Source organism: Galeopterus variegatus, unplaced genomic scaffold (assembly GCF_000696425.1).
Source record: "Galeopterus variegatus unplaced genomic scaffold, G_variegatus-3.0.2 Scaffold1677, whole genome shotgun sequence".
Taxonomy (NCBI): domain Eukaryota; kingdom Metazoa; phylum Chordata; class Mammalia; order Dermoptera; family Cynocephalidae; genus Galeopterus; species Galeopterus variegatus.
In genome coordinates, this window is record NW_007727788.1 from 42426 (window position 1) to 54954 (window position 12529).

General features: G+C 57.9%; 2 protein-coding genes across 5 annotated transcripts in view; both read right to left on the reverse strand.

Annotated features, from left to right (window-relative positions):
• Positions 1-37: 37 nt before the first annotated feature.
• On the reverse strand, positions 38-7399 carry RENBP (renin binding protein). The gene is made up of 10 exons (XM_008578400.1): positions 7290-7399; positions 7096-7171; positions 6724-6799; positions 6379-6551; positions 5504-5728; positions 4907-4988; positions 4013-4188; positions 3220-3351; positions 254-341; positions 38-165 (listed from the first exon to the last, which is right to left on the reverse strand). The coding sequence occupies exons 1-10, from the start codon at positions 7394-7396 to the stop codon at positions 53-55; spliced, it is 1248 nt and encodes a 415-aa protein (XP_008576622.1). The 5' UTR covers positions 7397-7399; the 3' UTR covers positions 38-52.
• A 2782-nt stretch (positions 7400-10181) lies between these two features.
• The window catches only part of HCFC1 (host cell factor C1), a 26152-nt gene continuing 23804 nt past the window's right edge, over positions 10182-12529 (reverse strand). For all 4 annotated transcript variants that reach the window (XM_008578404.1, XM_008578403.1, XM_008578402.1 and 1 more), the window contains 2 exons: positions 12315-12378; positions 10182-12142 (listed from right to left, as the gene is read on the reverse strand). In XM_008578404.1, coding sequence (XP_008576626.1) covers positions 12103-12142; positions 12315-12378 — 104 coding nt within the window. In that variant the 3' untranslated portion in view covers positions 10182-12102. The remainder of the gene's footprint in view (positions 12143-12314; positions 12379-12529) is intronic.

Here is a 12529-nt window from a genome sequence, read left to right on the forward strand (position 1 = left end):
CGCCCCCGCGAGCCCACAGACGCGCGCACACGGCAGCTGGGCGGGCTCGGCTTTATTCCGCGCCACGGCGGGCGGGGGCGGGGACCTGGGCCGGGGCGAGGCGGCTCAGCAGGGCGTCCAGCATCTCCTCGCACATGGCCAGGCACCGCGGCACGTGGAAGCAGCCTGCGGGGAGAGGCGGGCGGCAAGGTTGGGAGGGCCAGAGCGAGACAAGTGCCACGAGCCCCTGCGGCCCAGCCCTGGCCCCACTCACCTTTGAAAGGACCCCCCTTGATGGTGAGGGCGACCTTTCCGTCTCGGTTCAGGTAGCCGAACCATTCCCCATACTCGGGATCGCGAAACTGGAATAGCAAGGAGACAGTGACAGCTAGCGCCTGCAGGACACGCCTACATGCCATGGCCTGCGGAAGGGGTGCTCGCCGGTCCCACTGCACCGCTACCGGGGGTCAGAACCCGAATTGACCCCAGGTAACGTGGCTCCAGAATCAAGTGCTCTTAACCGGGACACCGAGTCCTGAAGAAAGATGAAAGCAGGGGTGGAAGGTAGCGGGCAGTCTGCAGCTATAGGCCTTGAGATTAAACACTGAGAGGTGGAATACACAGAACCCCACTCTGGGACGATACACATGTTCTGTATCCTGATTGTGGCGGCGGTTATATAGGTGCACACATTGTCATGACTCTTTGAACTGAACACTTTTTTTTTTTTTTTTGGTGACCGGTTAGGGGATCGTAACCCTTGGCTTGGTGTCGTCCGCACCGCGCTCAGCCAGTGAGCGCACCGGTCATCCCTATATAGGATCCGAACCGGCGGCGGGAGCGCCGGTGCACTCCCAGCGCCGCACTCTCCGGAGTGGGCCACGGGGTGGGCCCTTGAACTGAACACTTCAAATGGATACATTTTAGGGTGTCTAAGTTGTACTTCGATACAATGGATTTAAAGAAAGAATCTGATGGAGGCAATGACCTGCCACTATATAATAAGTGACACGCCCGGAGCTCCTGTTTCGTGCCTCACAGGATTTTTAGTAGATGAGACTGCGTACATCCAGCACTGACATCTAACTCGTGTCCTTCCTCACCAGTGATCCCAAATGCATCTTGTCCTCTCTCTGCCCCTGCCCACTGCTCTGCTGCTTCTGATTCAGGGAACAGCAGCTCAGTGGACCCAGTCCACACTACTTCCTTCTCTCCTGCCCCCATCCCATCACACACCTGTCAGGGCACACTACAGGGCCCTGGCCTGTGCCCTTCCTTTTCCTTACCTGATACAAAGTTAAGTAGAGCCCTTTCTCAGAAGGATCACAGGTGAAATCAATTTCATTGACATTAACTATCAAAATGTCTCAAATTGTAGCCTATGAGAGTTAGTGTATTCTTCATAAGGGAGAATACTTATTCTCCGAGTTACATTGTTCACATTCTTATTTATTTTTTGACTACTTGATCTGAAACAGGGAGATAATGAAGAATTCTTAAATTTTCCATATTAATTGCTTTTCTGTGCAGTTTTTCTTTGGATATCTGGATTCTCTGTTATTGTTTGGTTGTGGTTTTTTTGGCAGCTGGCCGGTAAGGAGATCCAAATAGATATCTGGATTTTTGCTTTCTGTATTCTGTTATTGGTTAGTGCATAATATATTACCTGTTGACTATAGCTTTTGTAATTGTTTGATGTCATCTCTCTCTCATTGAAATGTATTCCTTCCATTTCACTTTATAGTTAAAACCTGTGGCCTTTAATACATGCTCTTTATGAATGCTTCCGATATGAAGATACACCCACAGATCTAACAACTGGTGCTGTTTGGAAGCATTGCCTCGCCAGCGTGATACTTGGAGATGCCTCTCTAACTGCAACATAGTATAAACACATCTGGCATTTCTGTTGTTGACAAAGCCAGGTGCTGCTAATACCACTGTGGTTCCTTGCCTCTGTTCATAATGGAAGCAAATGCTAGATTTCAGTTGGAAGTTAGTTCAAATAAAGATGTAATGTTCCCCCAGGTTTTGCAGCCGACAGATCCCGGGATAAGATCCCTTGCTATAGTCCTTCCAGTACCCAGGTTTACCAATGGAGTGAGTCAGTTGTGGCTTTAGAAACACCTCACAAATCTTCATTCACCACCCAGTCCTTGCACCTGTGGGTGCCCTGCCCTGGTGTGGCACTCGCAGGCACAGCTCCTCACTCTGCTGTAGTACTTGGACCTCTGGGGGGCCCTGGCTTGGTTTACTTCCTACCCCACAACTGATTCTTGTCTCCTTTGCCAGGTGTGCTCCTATCCCCTCTTCTCTTCTCCTTGGGAGCTCGGAAGCTTACTTTGCCTCTTGGCTCTCAGTAACTATATCCTTGTGGCACCTAAACATTTGTGGTCAAATAGAGACGGAGAAATCCAACTCCTGCTGGACCAGACCCTGCCCCTTCTGCCCCGCAGCTCTCCCCCTGAGCCTCCTTCACTCTCCCTGCCTCTGCTCTGTGCCCTCCAGCAGTCTCCCCTTCCAAAGCCCCCAGACATACCTAAATCAGAGAGGTGACTCCTCTGCACAGAGACCTTTCCCTGCCCCGTCTGCCTTTATTCCCACTTGCCCTCATTCCCAAGGCTACCAGGTCTCCCTGTTTAAGGTTATGAAGCCCCCTTGCTGGGCTCTGGCAGGTCTGACATGCTCCTGCCATGCGCCCTTTCCTCGCTGGGCCCTGCCCCAGTCCCTCAGACACTCCTGCCCTGCTCGTACATTGACTCAGGTCTCTGCTCTATCTCCTGCTGCCACTCAGGAGGTTTTCCCTGGCCCTGCTTCTCCTGCTTTATTATTTTCTGTACCTCGATGGTCACTACGTTTGCTCGTTTCCTTGTTTATAGACTGCACACCACCACCCACACCCCTCCCTCACTGAAATGTGAGCTCTAGGAGGGCAGACTCTTTCTCATTGAGTGGACAAAGGGCACCGGAGCTCCAGGAACTCTCAGACCATTTGAGGGGCCACACCCAGGGAGGGGGCAAGGAGGGGGATGGGGAAGAGCCTCCCTGGCCCCAGCCAGGCCAGATGCCCCCCAGGCCCGCCCAGCGCAACCTCTACATGCCCCCCATCCCTGCCCAGCCTCCTCCCACAGCCTCAGGAAAGCCTGGCCCTGGCACAGCCTGCCGGGGGAGGAATGGCTGCCTGCCATCTCCTCTGCACCCTCACAGAGCCTTTAGAGGAGACGAGGAGGCAGCACTCACCTGGCGGAAGGTGTACTCGGCCACCTGGTAGAAGAGGTGCAGCAAAGCAGAGTCCCCACTGTCACTGTAGCCCATGAGGAAGGCAATCATGGCTTCACTGTGCGGCCACCAGAGTTTCATGGCCCACTCCAGCTGAAAGCAGAGCAGAGGCAGTTGTCTGGGTCCCCCCGCCCCCACAGCCCTCTCTGCAGGGTGCGTCCCCCACCCTTCATTTTACCGGACCTGGCTCAGTCTGCATCTGGCCCAAGCACTTGGAGCTTAATTGTGGGACATCTCTGGGGAGAGTATCCATGGCCCTTCAGAATGGGACTAGTTTCCTGACTTCGATGCACCCCACGCAGCCCCTCTAAAATTAGAGCGAGGGTGGGGCAGGCTCCCCTAGCCCTTGAATCAAAACCCTGTCTTGTCCATCTGTCCTTAAGCCCCTTGGACACTCGGCTCCTGTTCATGGTCGGGACAGTCACCCTCCGGAGACCTGCACCGGATCAAGGTGCAGTCCGAGGCAACACAGCATAAGGAAGCAACCTCGTCCGGCCACCAACACATTAAAGTTGCCCAGACAGCCTTTCAAAGGCACTGGGCTCCGGACAGAGGGACGTGTGTCTGAGCACCAGCATGTGCACAAGCTCCCTAATGGTCTCCATATGACATGGGCTTAGGAACCACTGGCACAGAAGTCAGGTTCAAATCCCGAGTCCCCTTCCGTGAGACAAGGATGACTACAGCACCCCCCTCCCAGGGCAGAAAGCCTTAGAACAGGGTGAGCAACGCATGGGCCCTGTGTGTGCCCCACCTGGGTGGGGCAGAGGTCGTCGGCGTCCTGGAAATAGAAGAGGCCTCCATGGTCAGGGTCCCATCCAGAGCGGAAAGGCAACAACAGGAACTTGTTGATAACGTGGGCTCGAAGTTCAGGGTCGCCTTTCCGGATGGCATGGCGCAGCAGGAACCAGCCTGCTTCCAGTGCGTGTCCTGGCGAGGGGTTGGGGTGAGGCGGGAACCAGGTCCACCCCCAGGTACGGGAGAGTGTGTGTATGTGTGAGTGTGCGTGAGCGTTCATGTCTGCGCGTGTGTGCACGTGTGTGTGCATGAGTGTGAGCGCGGTGTGTGCATGAGTGTGTGCACACGTGTGCATGAGTGTGAGTGCGTGTGTGCATGAGTGTGAGCGCGTGTGTGCATGAGTGTGAGCGCGTGTGTGCGTGAGTGTGCGCGTGTGTGTGCGTGAGTGTGAGCGCACGTGTGCGTGAGTGTGAGCGCACGTGTGCATGAGTGTGAGCGCATGTGTGCATGAGTGTGTGTGCACATGTGTGCACGAGTGTGAGCACGTGTTCGTGTGTACACACGAGTGTGTGTGCGCGTGAGCATGAGTGTGAGTGTGTGACAGCGAGCGCTCTCAGGCCCAGGCAGAGCCTCCTGCCTCCCGAAAAAGTCCCCGCCCCAGACAGCCCCCCCGTTTCAGCCCTTCCGCCCTGCCCTGAAGGCCGCTGCGGAAAGCTTCCCCTGACTCCTGCTCCTGCCGCCCCACCGAGGCCCGGGCCCTGGGAGGCCTGGCCCCTCTCCTTTGCCTGCTTCTCCGTGCAGGGTGAAGGGAGGAAAGCAGCCCCACGTGCTCCCCATATCTGAAGCCCAGGGCCCAAGGTTGAGCACACCCCTCCTCCTGGGAGGCCTCCAGCCCACCCTGCCCCCTCACCTGGGTTCTGGTGTCTCCCCAAACAACCAGAAAGTTCTTTGCCATCCTCTGACACATTCTCCAGCACAGCCTGTCCATCCCTCTGCCAGAGGAGAGGAGAAAGTAGCTCTGCCTCCAGCCGCCCGCCAAGTCCCAGTCCAAACAACCAGAAAGACCCAGCCTCAGAAACCCCTTTCTCCCACCCAAGCCTCCCGAGCTGCAGGCCTGGGCTGGCCTGACTCAGAGGGGTGTCTGAGGAGGGACCAGCTCACTCCCACGTCTGTCAGAGGAGCCTCTAATTCTTCCTTCAGGCATTGAGCCTCTTGGGGGTAGGGCGAAACATTACATGGGGACAGACAGGGCGGGCTTGGTCACCCACAGAGGCCTGGGAGGGTTAGGGGCCACCTGGATCTCCTGCTCTCAGGACTTGCCTGGGGCTCTGGCCTCTCCCACAGCCCTCAGCCCTACCTGGCTCTCTCCTTCCTGAGGACTCTGGCCACACCTCGCCCAGAGCCTCCCGTGTCTCCCATGGTAAAGGTGGAGGGTGGGTGCAGGTAAAGGAGGCGACCCGGAGAGTGGGGTGTGGGCTGGGGTCGCCCTGCCCCCTGGCGGCCCCACCTGGACATGCTGTAGAATCCTACGGGCGCACCAGTCGCCCAGCTCTGCGTGTCTGGCCGCCAGCTCCTCGTCCGCCTCCCCGAGCTGCTCCACCAGGCACAGCAGCATCATGGGCACCGCCATGGGCTCCGCGGCTGGGGCCCCCGGGAGTTGGGGCCGGCCCAGCCCGGATGGGTCCTCTCGCACCCAGCGGACGATCTGATCCATCATCTCCACCGCTTCCCTCTGGGGGGACAGGCAAGGGGAGGCCCAGGCTGAGGCTGCATCCTGTCCCATCTGTCCCATCCCCCAGGGACCTGCAGGGTCCCGAGGACCGGGCCTGGGCCTGGTCCCGAGGTCGGGTGCTGGGTGCTAGGAGATGGCCACACCCTGCCATGGTGGCTCCCAGTCTGGGGGTGCAGGCCACTCGCAGGTAGCGGGTGGGGGTCTGGCAGCACAGGGTCCCAGAGGGGGAGAAGTCCCCTCCCAGCCAGGGGTGGGGCGTGGCTTGGGCCCTCTCTGCCCGGGGCGCCGGGGCTGTTCGGCTGGTTCAGAGGGGAAGGAGATTCAGGGGGAGGGGAGACACCCACAGACACACGATGACAATACAGTGCAATAAGAGAGACATGGGCCATGGTGGCCCAGAGGAAGGACCTCGAGACTCTGCAGAATTTATGACACGGAAGAAAGGGATGAACAGACTTCAACTTTCAGGGGAAGCTGGACTGTCTGAGGAGTGGGGAGAGGACAGGGATGGACAGAGAACTAGGGGCGCGGTCCCCAAGAGTGAAGTAGCTGAGCCAGCTCACAGCACCGTGCGGGGCCGCCTTTGAAATGCTGGGAGACGGTGCAGCCTTAGACCCAGTGGTTGTCGTGGCAGCTCTCCTTCCACACACCTGGTAGCGCGTGTCCCCTGTCACCCTCCACAGCTCGTTCATGGCCATGGTGTAGAAACACTCGCTGAAGATGGTTCGCTGCACCTTGACCGGGCGGCCGTCCCTAGTCAGTACAAAGGCACACTTCTTGCCAGGAGGTGCCACCCGAGCATAACGCAGCAGAAATTCGCCACCTGGTGGGGGAAGTTGGCATGCTAGGACTCAGGTGAGGACGGCCCGGCCATGCTGCTTTTGAGCCTCCCCAAGCCCTTTGCTGCTTCTAGACCACTCTGGGAACTGAGCACACGTGCCCTATCGAGTAAACATGGGCGGGCTGCTGGGAGATGGGGGCTGGGCAGAGGGCACCTGCTTTTGCTGAGTCCAGGAGCTCAGAGTGGTGGAAGCGCTCAAACTTTCGGTACAGGCGACAATACATCCATACCTGTGGTGGAAAAGGAGGGAACACGGTTTAAGGGGGGAGCGGCTAGGGTGACGGGGAGTCCTAAGTGTCCTTATGGTGAGAAGGAGAGTGTTGAGATCATGAGCCTTGTCGTGTGCGTGTGCTCCTGTGTGTGTGCGTGTGTGCGCGCTTGTGTGTGCGTGCGCACCTGTGTATGTGTGCCTGTGTGCGCGTGTGCGTGTGCGCCTGTGTGTGTGTGGCCTGAATGAATCTGGACACGCCAAGCTGACTCTGGCTTCCGCCCCTGGGTAAGCTGCCAGGCTGGAAACATCCCCTACCTGCCTCCCCTGCAGCCAGACATATTTGAGGTCGTCATACACCTGCCCATCGCGGCCGAGGCAGGTGAAGAAGCCCCTGTGGGATGCGCAGCGTTAGCGAGGGCGGGGAAGGGGCCCGTCCTGCCCGCAGATCTGAGGGTTGCCTGAGAATGAGGTAGGGGCTCGGGAGGGACGAAGACGCTGCTGAGGCGTACCCATGCTCCTGGTCGTGGGAGTGCTCTGTCCAGAAAGCCACCACGCGGTCCAGCTCCTGTCCCACACGCTCCTTCCAGGCCTGCAGGGTCTCCCGCTCCTTCTCCATGTCCTGGGGGGACTCGGGGCTTGGAGGAGCAACTCCCCCACGGGACTTCCCCATCTCTCCGGGTCCCGAGTTTCCCAGTGTGCTCGAGCGGCCCCCAGCGCTGCCCGCCCCGTCCCTCCACAGGCCCCGGGCCTCAGGACCCAGCCGTCGGGGATCCCCCCATCTCTGCGTCGGGCTTCTGACCCCACCTTCCCCCGCAAGCCCCACCACTGACCAGTCGCAGTCGGAGACCCCCGCTCATCCCTCCCTCTCCTCCAGGAAGGCAGACCGAGCTGGTCGCGGTCCCGTGACCGTCACTCAGCTGCCCATGTCCTCCCCACCCCTTGCATTGCTCCTACTGCTCTGCTCGGAGGGACAGTTCCCCTCACCTCTCCCTGGGTCCTGCCTCCTGTGAGGCCGCTGTCCTGACTCCCTGAAGACCATACTCTGGGCTCAAAGGCAGGTCAGAGTTCTTGCTGTCTCCGCCTCCGCCGTCGGCCTCGTCGGGACTCTCCGGCGGCCAAGTCCCTGGAGGCCTGAGATGGCCTCTGCTGGGCGCCCTAGACTCAAGATCCTCCTGGTGGGAAATGCTGGGTGAGCTGGCAGGACGGTCTGGGACGAGGGGGCACCGCGGGGCTGGCCTCCCCCCACCAGCCACTTTTCCCTGCCCTTGAAGTGAGCCGGGAGGGACCCTAGGGGGCCTGGGGGGCCTGGGCTGAGCCTGGGCAGAGCAGACTGGGCAGTGGCCCCAGCAAGCTTGTGGCACGGGGATGCAGCAGGAGAGGGGACAGCTGGAAATGTCTGAATCCACAGACCCCTCTGACCTGTGACCCCACAGGGTGGGCAAGTCCTCTCTGTCAAATCAGTTCATCACCAACAGCTTCAGCAGTCAGTATGGGGCAACCATTGGTGCTGATTTCACGGTGATGCAGCTCGAAGGCCAGGCGGTAACTGCGGGTAAGGGCCAGCATCCCCTCGCTGGCTCTATGACTGTCTGACCTGCCCAGATGCTCCCAGCAGGCTGGCTGAACAGGGCAGCCTCACTGCTCAACAGAATTATGTGAAGCAGCAGCTCCAGGGGCCACGATGCCCTGGGGCTCCCAGTATGGCTTGAGGAAGCTTGGATTTCAGCATTGTCCTTTCTTCCAGAAGGATGGATTGCAGCCCAGGAATGTAACCAAGCCTTTCTGCCTCATTGGTGCAGCTCTGGGACATGGCAGGCATGGAGATGTTCCAGTCCCTGGGCATGCTGTGTGCTGGTCTTTGATGTCACAGTGGCTGCCTCCTTCCAGGCTGCGGCCACTTGTCAGGCAGAGTTCCTGCTGCAAGCTGACCCACCCAACCCCAAATGATTCCCCTTTGTGATGCTTGGGAGTAGGACTAACCTCCCTGGCTAGCAGGTAGATGTCCACTCCAGTTGCTCTGTGTTCACATCCACTTTCAACCTTAGCTCATGCTTAGGGGATCTTGGCTTTGTGGCCAGCTGGATTTGTGTCCACCTGTTCTGCTCACAGTTGCCTGTCATTATTTATGGTGCATCTGTTCATGTCCAACCTCTCCCCTGCCTCCCTTGCCTGTACAGGCCCCTTACACCTAGCCAAGGACAAGTCTTGGTATGTGGAGGGTTCCAGGTTCCTATGGGTGGCCCCCTTGGCCTTGGGTCCAGTGGATGGTGCCTTGGTTAATGCAGAGGAAGAGAACGGGAAGAGCTTTCCCCAGCAGCCAGGGAGCAGGGTGGGCACAGGTGTCATGCCACATCTTCCTGCCCAGGTCTCTCCCCAGGATGCTGAGGAGGGGTGTGCTCGGACTCAACTCAGTATTTTGACCAGTGCCCTTGCCTTCAGGAGTGCGATGCAGGCCGCCATGAGGCAGGATAACATAGGGAAGATGGAGGGTTGGTGGCCCTGCAGGTGCTGGCTACAGGAGTAGGGTGGGAAGAACCCTCGCACCCCTCTCCAGGCTGAGTCCACAAAACCATCTGTCACACTTCTGGCAAATCTGCACAGGCCCCTCCCCTTCTGGGACCAGCTCCACATGGATCCTTCACTCCAGCTGGCCCATGTCCTCCCCACCCCTTGCATTGCTCCTACTGCTCTGCTCGGAGGGACAGTTCCCCTCACCTCTCCCTGGGTCCTGCCTCCTGTGAGGCCGCTGTCCTGACTCCCTGAAGACCATACTCTGGGCTCAAAGGCAGGTCAGAGTTGGTGCAGTGGGGAAGACAGAGCCATGGACTCTGGTGCCAAGACCAACAAGCTAGGTGCGGGGCACAGCGGACCACACATAGTATGAGACACCACAGAGCCCAGCAGCGTGGGCATCAGGGAAAGGCTCACCCTGCGGAGGGTTCCCGAAGTCCAGTGGGCCCGCAACTTCCTGTGGTCCATCAGCAGGCATACCCCCCACGTCGCAGGCAGAGATGGAGGCTTTTGATACCTAGGGGATCTTCTGGTACCAGAGTGACTGGACTTTCTGGGGGCCCTGAGCTCACAGCGGAAAGCACATTGAAGCTGTGGCTCAGCCCCCTCCCCACAACCCATCCGGAGAGGCCACCAGTGACCTGCCAGGCCTTTGCCTCAGTCCCCTGCCCTCTAATGGGAGCGGGGGTGGGGAGTGAAGGTGATTCAGCCTCCAGATGGCTGCCCAAGGAGCCCCTTGGCCCTTGCCCTGCAAGGCAGTTGCCAGAGACAGGCTCAGTCCAAAGGCCACAGCAGGGGCCTAGCCCTGGAGCCCTCTGCACTGGGGAAGCAGAGTCCCAGGGATTCTAGGGAGCCTTGGGCAGGTCCGACATAGTGAGAGACACCAGATGGTTATTTCAAAAAAAGTCTTTTAATTGTTCAAAATAGCACAAAACGACATCGCACTATGGTAATATTGAGTCACAGGGGTTACTCTACAATAGATGAATGGGTGTGCTGTTCTCGGAAACAAGAGAAATCAAAGGGCGCTTGGGAGAAGGGAGAGGGTAAAACAATGGGACCAGGCGAGTGGGCTGAGATGACTAAACGTGACATTTTCCACAGCGAAATACATTTATAATACAACAAACCAGGGGGCCTACAGGGCACAGACCAGAGGTGGGGAGCCACCCCCACCCCCCGCCATGTCTCCAGAGATGGAGGGTTGAAAATTGGCTGCTTATTTTAAACCCACCTGTAACCTGCTTGCAAGTCTTGCTCCTTGCCTAAAGCTCGGGTGTGAAGCAGAAAACTCCAAGCAGAGCCCCCAACTACCCAGTCTAACCCTTAGGAGGAGGACTGGCCTGGCCCGGGGAACAGTGCTGAAAATTAAGAGCCAGTGGCTGGTGCTGTTAATCTGCTTCATTGCCCCAGCCCCCCTCGTGGGTGACAGCACATAATCGCCCTCTCTGGGCTGCCTCTATGGAGGCCTAGTCCCCCTACTACAACTGGGGGTGGGGGAGCTGCAGGAAACAACAGTTGAGAGTATCAGGGTCTCCGAGCCAGTGACACTGAGGGAGAGAGCTTCTTGGCCTCAATTCTGGCCAGGGGTGGAGAAAGCTGTGAGCCCAGGGCAAGGAGGTTCTAGCTTCAGCTCCCTCGAGCTCAAGCCTATAGGCATGGAGTGATCACCCAGGGGGAGTGAGGTTTGACAGCTCACCTTCTTTTTGTCCCAGAGGCCTGGGGACAGGCAAAGGGACAGAGGGCAGGGGCCAGCAATAGGAAATTGGGTTGGGCAGCAAATACCAGGCCCCACATGGGAAATTCATCTCTCCTGCCCCGGCTGCCCCCAGCTTTTCCTCCAGAAAAAGGATTAGCCAAGGAGAAAAGAAGAAAAAAAAAAAAAAGAGAGATACACATTCTGTACACAGCTAATAACAAAAAAGGGACAAAACCCCACACGCTAAGGTTAAAATTACAATAAAAATGGTAACTTCATTGATTTCAACTTAAAAAATACAACAAATGCAGCAGTGGGTGAGGCGGCCCCCGCCTTGGGCAGGGCAGGCAGCCTGGCGGTGGGGTGGGCTATGCCGCACCCGTCGGGAGCTCTTCCAGGACACTGCTCAGGCCGCCACGGGGCTCCTTCTTTCCCCTCCTTTTCCATCTCTTTTCTTTTTCTTAAACGGGAAAGAGGAGGGGAGGGCAGAAGAGGCGGGAGCACGAAGGCCTCTGAGAAAATAGGTCAAGCTTCCTACAGACGCAGGCTGGGCGAGCCTGAGGAAGCAGCGCCAGGCGGCTGGAAACACAAGGGCAACAGAAGCAGACAGACACCCTGGATAGGGTGCCTGGGGTAGCCTCTTGCATGGGGTCCACGGGCGCCTTTCTTCGGCTCCTATGCCTGCCCCCACCCAGCCCTTGGCTGGCCCCTCAGGCCAAGGGTGATGAACCACAAAACATATGCAGTCTTTGAAGTGTGGGTGCTTTCTGCCATCCTCCTCTGAAATTTCAGTTTCTGTCTCTCCCGTAAAGGTCTCTAAGTTCTCTAGTCGCTCGGCCCTAGAGGCACAGGCGCTGCAGGAAGGAGCGCTGCTCTCTCACTTGCTCTCTGCTCGTTCCAATCCACCTCTGCTTCCTCCCAACAGCATGGTCAAATGTGCTTTCTTTAGAGTTTAAAAACAGAGAGAAAGGGGAGAGGGGATGGATGGTGGCCAGTGGCTCATGACCGTGAAGTGCGAACGCTGGGTGGGGTAGGAGGGGTGGGCCCTGGCAGGTGGTTCCTGAAGCAGAAGGGGGATCTGGAGAAGAATCCAGGGGCTGGTCAGCTTCCTTTCACTGACCATCTGCTTTAGACTTCTTTGGAGCGGATTTTCTTAGAAGACAAAAAAGGGAAAGAGAAAGTCACCATGGGCCCTGACAGTACTGCAGGTCCCACCAACACAGGACTTGTCACGGTTAAGATCACCCAAGTTGTTTGATGAGGCTGAACCCTACTGCTTCCACCCCCAGCCACAGAAGGTTCCTGGAAGGGGCTTCCTGCTTACATTTCCGGAGAGGACAAGGGCCGCTTGCTGGCCGGCTTGGTGCCAGAGCTGTCTTTACTAGTTTCTGAAAGAAATGAGGGATAGGTGAGCAGCACATGGAGAACGAGAGCAGGGAGCCCCCACCCCTCAGCATGCCCTGCAAGCACAGCAGGACCACCTGTGGGTACGCTCCACAGAGTCCAGGCCACCTATACAACAACCCCCCCCCCCCCCCC